Source organism: Sinocyclocheilus anshuiensis, unplaced genomic scaffold, assembly GCF_001515605.1.
Source record: "Sinocyclocheilus anshuiensis isolate Anshui unplaced genomic scaffold, SAMN03320099.WGS_v1.1 scaffold475, whole genome shotgun sequence".
Classification (NCBI taxonomy): domain Eukaryota; kingdom Metazoa; phylum Chordata; class Actinopteri; order Cypriniformes; family Cyprinidae; genus Sinocyclocheilus; species Sinocyclocheilus anshuiensis.
Genome location: NW_015549650.1, coordinates 1121669 through 1135090, shown reverse-complemented (window position 1 = coordinate 1135090; position 13422 = coordinate 1121669). Strand labels below are relative to the sequence as shown.

General features: G+C 39.5%; 2 protein-coding genes across 8 annotated transcripts in view; one reads left to right on the top strand and one right to left on the bottom strand.

Moving 5' to 3' along the window:
- The first annotated feature begins 250 nt into the window (after window positions 1–250).
- LOC107660219 (nucleolar and coiled-body phosphoprotein 1-like) lies at window positions 251–11703 on the top strand. 4 transcript variants are annotated; one of them, XM_016449478.1, is made up of 15 exons: window positions 251–386; window positions 1033–1088; window positions 1221–1378; window positions 2239–2348; window positions 2444–2552; window positions 2637–2767; window positions 3030–3156; window positions 3561–3623; window positions 5674–5742; window positions 5843–6484; window positions 6837–6956; window positions 7101–7775; window positions 9613–9713; window positions 10691–10774; window positions 10863–11703. In XM_016449478.1, exons 1-15 carry the CDS (start codon window positions 276–278, stop codon window positions 11019–11021), a joined length of 2715 nt encoding a protein of 904 aa, XP_016304964.1. In that variant the 5' UTR covers window positions 251–275; the 3' UTR covers window positions 11022–11703. The 4 variants fall into 4 exon arrangements, with proteins under 4 accessions (XP_016304964.1, XP_016304963.1, XP_016304962.1 ...); XM_016449477.1 differs by having other exon boundaries at window positions 5677–5742; window positions 6837–7775; XM_016449476.1 differs by having other exon boundaries at window positions 6837–7775.
- Window positions 11704–12479: 776 nt separating this feature from the next.
- The window catches only part of LOC107660220 (calcium uptake protein 1, mitochondrial-like), an 80630-nt gene continuing 79687 nt past the window's right edge, over window positions 12480–13422 (bottom strand). For 3 of the 4 annotated variants that reach the window (XM_016449482.1, XM_016449483.1, XM_016449484.1), the window contains one exon: window positions 12481–13228. In XM_016449482.1, coding sequence (XP_016304968.1) covers window positions 13065–13228 — 164 coding nt within the window. In that variant the 3' untranslated portion in view covers window positions 12481–13064. Of the gene's footprint in view, window positions 13229–13422 lie in introns of all 4 variants that reach the window. The other variant, XM_016449481.1, reaches the window with a different exon arrangement.

The window sequence follows — 13422 nt, the reverse complement described above, 5'->3', positions numbered from 1 at the left end:
GGCTTTCACAAGCCAACTTAATTATATTTATCAAATAAATCTAACAAGATTCCAGCGTTTTTATTTTTTGTTTTTGACAAAGTTTTTGAGTATTGTCTCAAATAATTCTTAAATACTATAAACATGGGGGGTGATTAAAAAAAATCTACAATATTTATAACTACGTAATGCGATCGTGCACGTAGTGTGACGCACTTACTGTGCGCCATTTTCAGCTTCCCATGTGACGGTGAAATAGCCAATCGCGCTCCTCCTCCTCCACACGAGCAACGAAGATGGCGCAGGACGGTACGGTGCCCAGCGATCTCTTCCAGCATGTGTACTCGTTTCTCGTGGAAAATAAGTTCGCCAAAGCCGCGAAAGAGTTTTTAAAGAAGGCTAAAGTGGTAAGAGCCTTGTTTGCATGTTTAGTTGAGCCCCTCGTGCGCGTGGGAGTTGTAGTCCTGCATTGTGTCTGTACTAATGCTCACGCGTGGGAATTAACACGCAGTTTGTGTGGAGCACGTGTGTATGAGCGGTGTGTTTAAGTGCGTTTCATTCCTGCCGGGTTTTGTATCATTTTGACCTGCGTCATTACAGCTTAGCTTTTCTCACACATTTAACCTGTCCTTGTCCGTACAAAATTAATTATTCCTCATGATTCTTTTAAGATAGGCTTTTTTCAGCAGGTTGAGTGCTGTATGTTGTCTTTATATTAAGAGTTATACAATTATACAACATAACAGATGACAAACAAAAAAGTGGGAAGGGAGAACTTCAGGCCAAGGGTAATCAAAATGAACAGAAAATCAAAAAATGTACATTTAACCTACATAAATGATTCACACACCTGTTATATAGCCACAGAAGTCTTGATTCAAAGCGTCTCTGCCACTAATAAGATAACAAAGTTGGGGCTTCTGCTACTAATTGTACTTTTATAAGTTTTAGTTGTACTTATTATACGTATGTAAGTTTTAGTTAAGTTTTACACTATTTGAGTTTTATTCAATATTATACTAATTTACAATTGTATCCGTTTCATCTCATTAGAAACCTCAAGATCAAAATGAGGACAGTCTCTTGGACATCTTCAATTTTTGGGTGAAGTATGTAACTTACAAGCTGTGTCTTAGATTTGCTTGTGTGGCAACTGGAGGTCACTCTTGGTCCGGTAGTACTTGTAGTTTTGTCGTCACTTCTACTGTTGGCTTGTAATTTCTATTATTTGCCCGCTCAAGGTCTCCAGAAACCAAAAAGCGTAAAGCAGTCACCAGTGGCCCTTCGGCGGTCAACGGCCCATCAGCCAAGAAAGCAAAGAAAGATGCGGTGAGTTCAAGTAGTGAGGACTCCAGCAGTGAAGAGGAAGCTGCAGCACCTGCCAAGAAAGTCGTACAAGGTACAGAGCTGTTTTTTGTGCAGCAAGGTTGCAGTTACTTGATTAAAAATTAGGGATGCACCGATATGAAAATTTTGGCCGATACCGATAATAAACCCAAAGAATTCACAACGTTTTATTATAATAATGTTCTCATTAGAATGTTATATACACGACATTCCCAATCATAGTTATTAATGTTGTGCACTGCTGTTTGAGCTGCGTGCGCTGAGCTAAAGATGATCACCGGTAAACTGAAGCGCTCTTTTAACTTAACCAAACGCATTGTATATGAGATAAATCAGATATACATCAAATAAACACAATATTACAACGTACAATTGCACAAAAGGCTGCAAACGAACAGCGCGCATCTGAAGTGTCTCTGAAGGAAATAATGCATTATTTATCGGCTTTAAGATATCGGCCAAATTTTCTTATCGGGCCGATACCGATAACAGAAAAAATTAGCATTTATCGGCCGATACCGATATGGTGGCCGATATATCGTGCATCCCTATTAAAAAAACAATAAAATCAGTAATATTGCGTTGTATTTTTACAGGTTAACATAACTGTTTTCTATTTGAATATATTTTAAAGTGTAGTTAATTCCTGTGATGCAAAGCTGTATTTTCAGCATCATTACTCCAGTCTTCAGTGTCACACGATCCTTCAGAAATCATTCTGATATGCTGATGTGGTGTTCAAGAAACATTTCTTAATATCAATGTTGAAAATGTTCTTTAACACATCTTTCCTGAAAAGTATTAATTCATTTAAAACAAAAAAAAATCTTACTGACAGTAGTGTGTTTCAACACTGCATTAAGTATTTAACTTAAATATTAAGTATTTAACTAAATGTTATTCATTTAACAGCGAAAGCTCCTGTTTCAAAGAAGCCAGCAGCTGTAGCTGCTAAAAAGAGCAGCAGCTCTGAAGACTCCAGCGACTCGGAGGATGAAGCTCAGGCTAAAACAGCAGCAAAGGTCAGGAAGCTGCATGCTGTTTACGTGAGTGTGTGTGGTATGTCTGTGCTAGGATGCCTCTTCCTGAATCTGGATCTTGTTCATTTGGTGCACAGAAGCCTGCAGCTGTGAAACCTGCTGCAGCAGCAGCCAGGAAGAAAGACACCAGTTCCAGCAGCGAGGAGTCCGACTCTGACGAGGAGCCGGCCAAAACTCCAGCTAGAGGTGTGGTGAAGCATGAGTTCTTATTCTTAAGTGCAAGTGCTCAAAGTAAGTTACATGTTCAAAGTGGTGATCTGTGGTCTCCAGGAGCAAAGGCCAAGCCTGTGGCAGGGACCCCCAAACCGGCGTCCACTCCAGTGTCTGCAGCTCAGAAGAAACAGGACAGTAGCAGCAGTGAGGACAGCTCTAGTGAATCTGAGGATGAGGCTCCAGTTAAGGTACATTAACTTAAGTCCAACATAATCATTCTTCAGAAATCTAGTTTTTTTTCTCCCAAATTTTTTGTTTTCAGTTTTTATGTTACTGTTTTCTGTTTTAATGGTTAAATTACATTTTAATATGCAAAAAGGATGTCTGATCAATTGATTTTTTTCTGAAATCTTTCTGAAATTCTGAAAATTGTAACCATAATAGAGCCTATGATTTTTATTTTTTTTCAGAATACAAAATAAATCAATTAATTTGTTTACTTTCTCACAGACAGCAGTAAAAGCACCAGTCCCAGTGAAGACCCCTCCAGCTAAACCTGTGGCTCCTGCAGAGTCCAGCAGTGAGGAGTCATCCTCCGATGAGGAAGATGCCCCTCCTACTAAGAAACCCAAGACTGGTATTACTATTTTTTTTCCACATTGGTCGATCTTAAAGGTGCATTAAGAAATGGGGTTTGCTGGCAGCTATCAGTCTTCCCAAACAACCAGTACAGTGATCTTAGACTTTATACTGACAACTATCACCATGGGTGCTAACTTTAAACCGCATAAACACATTTCATTACACCAAATACACCAAATGTTCTTTTTAGCAGCATCATATGACCCCTTTAAGCTTTATTCACCAGATCATGGGATCTCAACATAATTAAACTGTTTATTTTTATTTATGTTTTTGGGTGGGGGGAGTATAAGTTCTAAGCATGCCTCATTTGAACATGGTAAGAAATTTTATGAGGCAAAAGTGAGTTTCTGAAAAAGTGGAGACAAACATGAACTTGAAGATCATCTCTATTTACAGGACAATTCAATGCCGTACCACCCCCGGGAACACTGACAGCTCGTGCTCCAGTCAAAGCTCCTGGTAAGAGTATAGATATAGTAATATAACACAGAATTCAATTTTACACATTTTCATCAATGAGCTATAAATTATAATTTCAATACAGAAAATTAATCCTATTTTATGACTAACTTTATTTGTATAAGGACCGTACAAAAAGCATGATTTCAGCACAATACATAAATCAATAAACCATTATAAATGAATACATGAAAAATGTAAAAGTCTGAAATGAAGACGGACACAGTTTTTGTTTTATCCAGCTGTATTTACTCAGTGCAACTTATAACATCCAAGTGAAAGATAAAACACCAACATTTCCGAAAAAAATACAAATTGAGAAGGGGATCCGCTACAAGTTATTTTTAGGAGGGTGTGATAATTTTTCCAACTTAGTGATACTGTTTTTTTTTTTTTTTTTTTCTGACATGTTGGTGTTCTATCTTTCACTTGGATGTTATAAGTTGCACTGAGTAAATACAGCTGGATAAAACAAAAACGGTGTCCGTCTTCATTTCAGGCTGCAGAGCAACAAAATGTGATTATTTTAAAGGGGGTGATTAAAGGGGGTTTCTATACCTACTGTATATTGTACAAAGATTAAAGCACAGGTTAATTTGCATGTTTGGTCCCAAAATAAAGTTTTCCCTAAGAAAATTGTAACTAAAATATTAAACTTTCAAATTATCCCTCGACCGTAATTAACTTGAATCTTGTGGGTTTTTTTTTTTCTTTTCTTACATTTGCGATCGCGTGCGCACTGTGTAAAGGCAGCACATCTTACGATAAAAGATATTTGTCAATGAGCTCGGGATCTGTTGAGCAGCAAATCCTCCAACATCTTGTCAGTTATCTCTCCTTACTTTTGACCCGTGATCCGTCAAATCTGGCTTCTGCAGCTCGTGTTGGATGCAGGGTGGTGGTGGTTGTTTTTTTCCACGAAATTGTGCTGCTTTTAAACTTGTTGCCATGGGTTGATTTTCCCCAGTGGGTTAAAAGTTTAAAATATTGCATAAATTACATTTGGTTGAAATGCTTGGACTGAAACGTTTTGCATTCTACCTGTAATAAAACTGTGCTAAATGTTTTGGGCCACACTAGTAGAAAGCATTTGAGCTGTGTTTATAATAAATGTGCATAACAGTGCCTGTAAAATATGTATTTTAGGGATGGGAATGACATTTGTATATTTGGGACATGGTATTTGCGCTACTTTGGGCTGTTTTTTTATTACTGGCATGGGCTTGGGATGCACAATTAAAATGATGTAATAGTTGTGATCATTATTTTACCTTCCATGATCATTCAGACATGATCAGGTGCAGTACTGACACTCTGTCAAGTCTGCATCAAATCAAGCACTCCGTAATCACAGGTAAACTGTCTGATCAGTCAGGTGTTTGTCATGAGAAGTGTTCCACAAAACAGCTATGGTTTGCAGACAGTTATAAGAGTTGATGTGACAAATAAATCTTTTGAATATACTGTGTGAACTCATTGCCCCGTTAGCTCGGAGAGCTTTATTTTCCCTCCTCAATAAGTTTTGTCAGTTTTGTTTATTGGTCTAATTCTTGTTTCTTGGGTTGCATTGGTTAGTCACTCAATTAATTATCTTGCGCTTCGTTCGCCCCTTCTGAATTATGTTGCATTGATAAGGAGTTATCACAAAGTAAGTCGGTTTAGTTGTGCTATCTTACAATCAATATATAGTAAATGTAGGTTAAAGTGTCGCCGATGTAACTGGTTAAAACTTGGACTGGCGATGAGGTCTTAAAATGTATGGAAAGAGTCTTAAAGGTCTTAAAAGGTATTAAATTTAACTCCATGATTCCTGTATATACCCTGGTAATGCAACTATTTAAAAAAAATAAAAATAAAAAATAATAATAATCCTGGTTTGAATGAAAATCATTTAACTTTAATCAATAAACTTTAACTTTCCTAAAGGCAGTGTAATATAAAATGTAGATTATATATAATTGTAATGGGATTGGTTGGTGTTTAATAATGAAAATGTCATAAAATATAGGTGTGAATTATTTATTTTTTTCCCCAATTGTGTCTCCCCCAGCAGCTCCAGTTAAGACTGTGACTCCCAAAGCTACTGCTAAGAAGGACTCATCCAGTTCTGACAGCTCTGGTACTGCCCTCTCTGTAGATTATCACCACAAATAGTAGTTTTTGGAGACTTTTTTTTTTCTGTCGCAGAAAGTGCTAATAAACTGCTTTATTTTTCTCAGATTCAAGTTCAGAGGATAAAGCAAAGAAACCAGCTGCTAAAACTGCTCCAGCTAAAGCAGCCCCAGCTAAGAAAGCACCTAAAAAAGTCGCTCATGCTCAGAAAAAGGACTCTTCAAGTTCCGATTCTTCAAGCTCAGAGGACGAAGCAGCAAAGCCTGCTGTCAAAGGCACACCTGCAAAAGCGGCATCTGCTAAATCTACACCTGCAAAAGCTGCATCTGCTAAATCTACACCTGCAAAAGCTGTATCTGCTAAATCTACACCTGCAAAAGCTGCATCTGCTAAATCTACACCTGCAAAAGCTGTATCTGCTAAATCTACACCTGCAAAAGCTGCATCTGCTAAATCTACACCTGCAAAAGTCACCCCGGCTGCAGACAAGGCTTCATCTTCTAGCTCTGAAGACTCGGGCGATGAGGAGGCGGCCAAGAAACCAGCAGCTAAAGCTGTCCCAGTTAAACCTGCGCCAGCCAAGAAAATGCCAGCTAAAGTCAAGCCCACTGCAAAAGAATTGTCATCATCTAGCTCTGAGTCTGAGGAAGACAAACCCGCCACAAAACCAACCCCAGCCAAGGCTGCTCCTGCTAAAGCTGCTCCTCCAAAGACGACCCCTGCTAAGAAAGATGATTCTTCAAGTTCAGGTCAGTTGTCATCATGTCCATAAAGATACAAACTTTTGCATTTAATCTTACTTGCCTTCGTGTCGTTCACATGTATGATTGTCTAAAATGGAACACAAAAGGAGATGTTTTGAAGAATGTTCATGATGCTCTTTTTCCATACAAAGAAAATGACAAGGCTATACCAATATTTCTGAAGCCTTAAGCTTTCTTTTTTTGGTCATTTACAGTTTGAGATGTTTAGAAAAAATCAAGTCATACAGGTCTGAAATGGTGTGGCAGTGAATGAAAAGATCTAGAGAAATAGTGTTACCATTTGAGTGCTGTTTATCAAGATTGTATTAGCTTATAGATCTATTTTTATCTCGCACAGATTCAGACAGCTCTGAAGATGAGGCACCAGCTAAACCAGCAGCTAAGTCCAAGCCTTTGAGCACTCCTAAACCTGCAGCCAAGCCCGCCGAATCCAGCTCTGACTCGGACAGCTCTTCAGATGAAGAACCTCAAAAGAAACCTGCCGGCACACCGGTATCCAAACCTGCTACCCCAGCAAAACCTGCCCCAGCCAAACCAACTCCTGCAGCCAAACCAACTGGTAAACCAGCGGCAAGCAGCTCGGACTCAGACAGCTCTTCAAATGATGAGGAACCTCAAAAGAAAGCCGTCACCACACCGGTATCCAAACCTGGTACCCCAGCTAAACCTGCAGTTGCAGCTAAACCAGCTGATAGTAGTTCTGACTCTAAAACCGACAGCTCTGACTCTGAACATGAGACTCCGGCTGCTAAGAAAGCTAAACCAGCAGCAGCTACTGCTACTAAGAGCCCTGCTTCTGCCTCCAAACCACCTGCTCCAGCCAGTAAGAATGCAGCTGAGTCCAGCAGCAGTGATTCAGGCAGTTCCAGTGAAGACGAGAAGAAAGTAAAGACTACTGTGACACCCAAAGCAGCAGCAACTAAGCCGGCCGTGACTCCAGTTAGCGCGAAGAAAGCCGAGAGCAGTAGCTCAGACTCTGAGACAGAGGCTAAGAAGACTCCCGCCAAGCCTGCAGTCACCAACAGAAAGGCTGCTACAACAAAAACACCCACCTCAGCAGCGAAGACGCCAGCTAAAAAGACAGCAAAGCCTTCATCCTCGAGTGACAGCAGTTCTGATGAAGAGGAGTCTCCTAAAACACCAGCTGTGAAGACACCACCTGCTACAAAAGCACAGGCTGCTAAGGCCAAAGCAGACAGCAGCTCGTCTGAGGACTCTTCATCTGAAGAAGAAGAGGAGACGACGGCGACACCCAAGACTCCTGTCACAACAAACGGTATTCAATATGTCTGATAGCAAGGTGTTTTGCGTGTTACTGGTTCCCAGGCCAGTTCTTATTACTTTCAACATATTACGTAAACACTCAATCAAACCTGTCAGATTTTTTCTGTGACTCCCCAAAAAACAGTAAAGCACCACTTAGCACTTTTAATGTTTGATAATGGGCAGCAGAAAAGGAGGATAAAGTCATTATATATACAGTGGGTACGTAAAGTATTCAGACCCCCTTAAATTTTTCACTCTTTGTTATATTGCAGCCATTTGCTAAAATCATTTAAGTTAATTTTTTTTCCTCTGAAAAATTTAAGGGGGTCTGAATACTTTCCGTACCCACTGTATATATAATTTTTTTTTTTTTTTTAAGTTTAACTTGTCATGTTATTTTAAAAACATGACTCTTATGTGTGACAAAAGCACTACTCAGCACATTTTAAGGGGCTGTTCACACAGAAGATGAAGGTCAGTGTTCTGAAAATTTGAGCGCACTAGCAGTCAAAGATGTAAATTTAGTTGCATAGAAAAACAATTGAGAAGTGCCACCGTTCTTTTATTGCCATGTTTTGAATGAACATAGCAGGAAGTTGCATCTAGAGGGTTCAGCTGCCTAACAAAAACATTCAAATGTAACCTAACCCATCATGTCACGTGTACCACTTATAGGACTTCCTTGATTTGACAGCCCTATAGCGCTCCTTATGTGGAGTTCATAGGACACGGAAATCACAAGTAAATTGAATGGAGTTAGTAAGAGCGTCCAGCAACTTCCAAATTGCCCCTAGCAATGATTTTGATCAAACAGTTAAATATGTTTGTTTTTGTAATTTCAGATGCATTTGAAATGTGTCAAACCAGTGATGTTACCTAAGAAGTTACACTAGAAAACTGCGTGCTTTCAAGGATGCACATTTAATACATGGGCAAAGTAAGAGCATAAGGCAGTCGCACACCATACAAGAAGCGCAGCGCTGCGTCTAGGACGACTCTCATTGAACCCAGTTCATGACAGCAGTCCAAAACCGTTCATATACATGTTCACTTCAGGAATTAACAAAGTTGCATCGATGAGTTTGAAGGTACAAAACAGAGCAAAGAGAGAGCGCAATCTATGGCCATTATTAGCTGTCTATATAAAGCATACGGACAGAAAGAAACATTGTGCTGAAAGATGCACAATACACAATCTTCCAGCCTAGGTTGAAGTCATTATTTTAATGAACAATAATTTGGTACAAATATAATGTGATTTTATGGAAAACTGTGAGTAGCGCTCTGTGGTGCGGCAGGATTTTGAACAGCGTCCTGAGTCTTTAACATAATGTTGTTAAACTGAATGCACAAAGCAAACTGTTAGCTGAAATATCCTGCTGTTATGTCTCCACCAATGTCAAAAGCAAACCTGTTGCATGTTGCTAAGCAAACAATGTGATATTTTAATAAGCATAAATAAATATTGTGGTCAATTTTTATCAATACTACTATGGTATTGAATGAATTGCAGTCAGCATTCTTCTGGGTTTGTCTGCCGTCTTGGATAAAAATTGGTAGCACACCTATGATGATTTGAATTGCTGCTTATGTAGGATGCTCAGTTTGGAATGGAGCCATAAAAGCCACCCATCCAAACAAATGTCATATTGCTTGTGGCAGGTCAAGTCCACACACTCAGATCAGCTTGGAAGAGGGCATTTGTTCCATCTGGTTAGGGCACAGTGTCATGTTGCCATATCAGTGTAAAACTTGATATTTATCATCTATCTTCTAAACCATCTAGCCTTAAGCACTATTGTAAACCACTCACATATTGTTTTTCCGGTTCTCTCCTCTGATCGCAGGCACAAAGAGCAAAAAAAAGGGCAAAGAGGAAGAAACGACAACACCCAAGAATGAAATCACCACATCCACACCTCAGACTTTTCCCAGAACCAAACAGAAGGTAAAGGGGCTGTGATTGTGAGCATGTTTTGTGTTGATGTTGGCTCTTGTACAGTGCATATTCAAACACACCCAGGGGTCACATTGGGAATCTGGAGGTGGGCGATTGTAATTCCAGGCAAGGTATAACATACAGATAACACTGAAGGATGTATGCTAGTATTTATTGATCCAGTGATTCTTGCTTTGATGCAAGCGGCACTGGTGCTTCACATCCCTTGAGTGTTAAAAGGTTAGTCCACCCGAAATGAAAATTGTCGTTTACTCGCCATGTTGTTCCAAACCCAAGACTTTTGTTCGTTCTCAAAACACAAGTGTTTAGACTTGGGTCTAGTTCAGTACTTTTCTTTTTAATACATTTACAGACATTTCTAAAATTCTGTTTTCACTTTTTCATTATGGCGTACTGAGTGTAGATTAAGTAGAAAAATAAGAATTTAAACGATTGTAGTCTACAGGCTACAAGTGAACGGGGGTCTGAATACTTTCCGAATGCACTGTATTAAATACACACACACACACACACGCGCACATTATGCATACAAGTTTATAGCTCTTAGCAGAGGCAAGAATTCCTCATTCCACAGTAGGAAGCTCCACACTGGCAAATCCACCTTATTTTTCAATGCGGAAGCAAGCCGTTTTCTGTGAATATGCAAGACTTCCGCTTCATTAGCCGCGGTAGGGAAATAACGAGAAGATTATATAATTGTTTGTGCTACAACACAGTGTGTTTATAATAAAGACGATACATTAAAATAAAACGTCAGTTTGCAATATCAAGCAGCAAAATGAGCTGCTTTGTACAGCTAAAAAATAGCTGGAAGCAGATGACACTGGAAGCCAGACACATTACATTTACAAATGGTCCGCTCTTACTGGAAAAGTAAGGTGGATGGATACTGCCCACACTGTTTGCTTATGCACTTGGTCTTAAATGCATTTTCTGTCTGTTTCTCTGTTGTGTGACTTATAAAGGAAAGCAATGCTCCTTTTCGTAGAGTAAGAGACGAGGAAATTGAGCTGGACCCCCGCCTGTCAAACAATTCATTCGATGCAAAGGTAAGACCATAAACGTGAATGCATATTAGGCCAACATTAACTGTGGAGATTGTGCATGTATAGTGACTCTTCTGTTCTTTACTTCCAGATGGGAGCCAACGGTGACTGGGGCCAGAAAGCCAACAATGTGCTTAAATTTACCAAGGGCAAATCTTTCCGGCATGAGAAGACCAAGAAGAAGCGTGGCAGTTATAGAGGCGGTGCAATCTCCACCTCAGTGAACTCCATTAAGTTTGACAGCGACTGAGATTACAAACGAAATGAACCTCTATATCCGTATCCGTCTTTCGCGTTTGGGGCTATATCAGCTCTAAAAAGCACTGTTTTGAGCCGTCTACCCTCTGTTCCTGCACAGCTGACACCGCTCTGCTATGTGTTGGACACTGACTGAAGGCGGCAGGAATCGAGGGCTTGGTGAGGCGTATGTATGTATGGCAGTCATTTTTTTACACTCTTATCTTTCATGCAGTTAGACACCACATGGTGGCGCCAAGTCATTGCGTTTAGGTTTTTTTCATTAGTTTATGTAAAATATGGTTTTGGCTTTACTGTAAAATGTTTCTTAAAGTTGGCTTGACAAATTATATACGGTTGTCCTTAACAGGTAATTTGTTAATATAATAAGAGAATCACTCCGTCATTTCTAGTATGTGTTAATGAAATGTCAATATGGTTGCGTTAACGTTTTATGAGCCTGTGTATCTTGAGCCTGGTGATTTGTCTTATTTGAAGATGAAGCTGTTGTTAATGACTCCGCCCACTTCTGTTTGACAGACACTGGGAGACCACCCTTAAAATAACACATGAATCGTCCTCGTTTGGTTTTAGTTTGAATATTTTATGGTTTCATATGTTACGCAGGATTTTGTAATTTGGTCTCCTTTATGATCAGTCTTATAACTGTAATTAAAACATGGACTGAAACTCAACTGTTTGTCTGTTTTTGACCAAATTCTCTCAGAAGAGAAGTTGTCTTGTTTAATTTGGTATGAGGTTTGCCAAAATGTTTTCTACCAATTAACACATTTCAATCCATATTAATTAAATCCTAGGTTAAATGTTTTTTTTTTTTGTTTTTTTTAATATGCTAGGAGTAACCGAGTTGGAAGTAACCAGGCTACAGGTTTAGCCTAAATTAAGATGCCACTCAGAAGGGTCTGGCTAATTCGAGACCATTTAATGAAAGTTAATGGGCCTGTACTGGGTTGAATCAGTCTTCAGTAATGTTCAATGAATCCATCAGCAATTTTACTGAATTTTACTGCTCTAAGGTGACTGAAAGCCTGTGACACTGCAAGAGAAGCTGGTTTGTTCCAAATCTGTGATTTCTCGAATATTGAAGGTTTACAATGACACCAATTCAGTCAAGTCCCCCCAAAAGGCTGGTGGTCCATGTAAGACTAATGCAGAGACACTCAATGGAGAATCGGTTCAACACTGCAGCTGGAATCGCTCATCAGTTCAGTGCTGAACAGGGTAAGGATCCGTCTCGGCACGTTTAAAGTCGTCGGACTGAAAGCGCACTCTGCAGTGACCCAAGCCTCTCACAGATGGCACAGTGTTTTGGACACAATTTTGTCATTTTTGACATTATGTATTAGCGTATGTACCGCATGTAAGACATGTTCACCTTTTTGTGACCGCTGGAGGGATTTAAGCCTTAATCAAATAAAACCCCCTCATATTATTAAATAACACAGAAATACACAGACTTCAGTACTGTAAAATGTTTTAATATAATTTTTTCAGCATCACTCTTATAAAGCCATTCGACAATCAGATTTTCAAAATATTAATGCAGCTTATAACAAAATGGAAATTGCTTGTCACTAAATATTCTAAATATTCAGTTCTGAAGTGGAGACTAAGACACATTTGACAACAGGAGTGCAAAATATAGAGTTTTTTCCTTAAGTGACGGTGAGTGTTTTAAAAATCAAAGCTGGATATCGTATGAATTATCTAAGTTCTTACATTCATTTCAGATGAGAACTCATGGCACTTGATGATGACTTCTCGCTGTTGTGTTTTCACATGCTACAGTCACATTCCAGTGTATGCAGAATTGTGCATTCAACTCCAAAACTGGCCAACAGCAAGAAATAAATACAAGATAGTGAGCTCTGGATGTTGAGTTGCAGGTGGGCACCGAAGAGCCCGAGGATGAGCAGTGGTCATTGTAGCATGCATGCGTGTTATCAGATGTGCCTTCCAAAGGAGTTCATCCCTTAATGATTAATTATACTCCATATGGAGCGTAACATCAGGGGTCGGGTGGCCGTCTCAGCCGTTACTGCTGTTTCGGCATGGCAAAGTCCCAGGCAGTGTCCTGGGCACACTTCCACATGGCACGCACCAGCCGGGTGAAACCCATATCCTTGGGCTTCTCCAGCCCACGCATCAGCCGCTGTTTCATGATGGCGATAAACTCCTTATTACTCAGCTCCCCATTTCCTAAAAAGAAGAGCGAATTAAACAGAGTAAGTGTGAGAGAGAAATATGATGGGTAATTATCACCATCAGTGCATTCCAACTCCATATGCTTATCAACCCTCAGCAGAATTTGAAGTAGTCAAATTTGCTGTGCTTATGTAATTACACTAGTTAAAATACACCCATTTAAAAAAAAAAAAAAAAAAAAAAAAAAC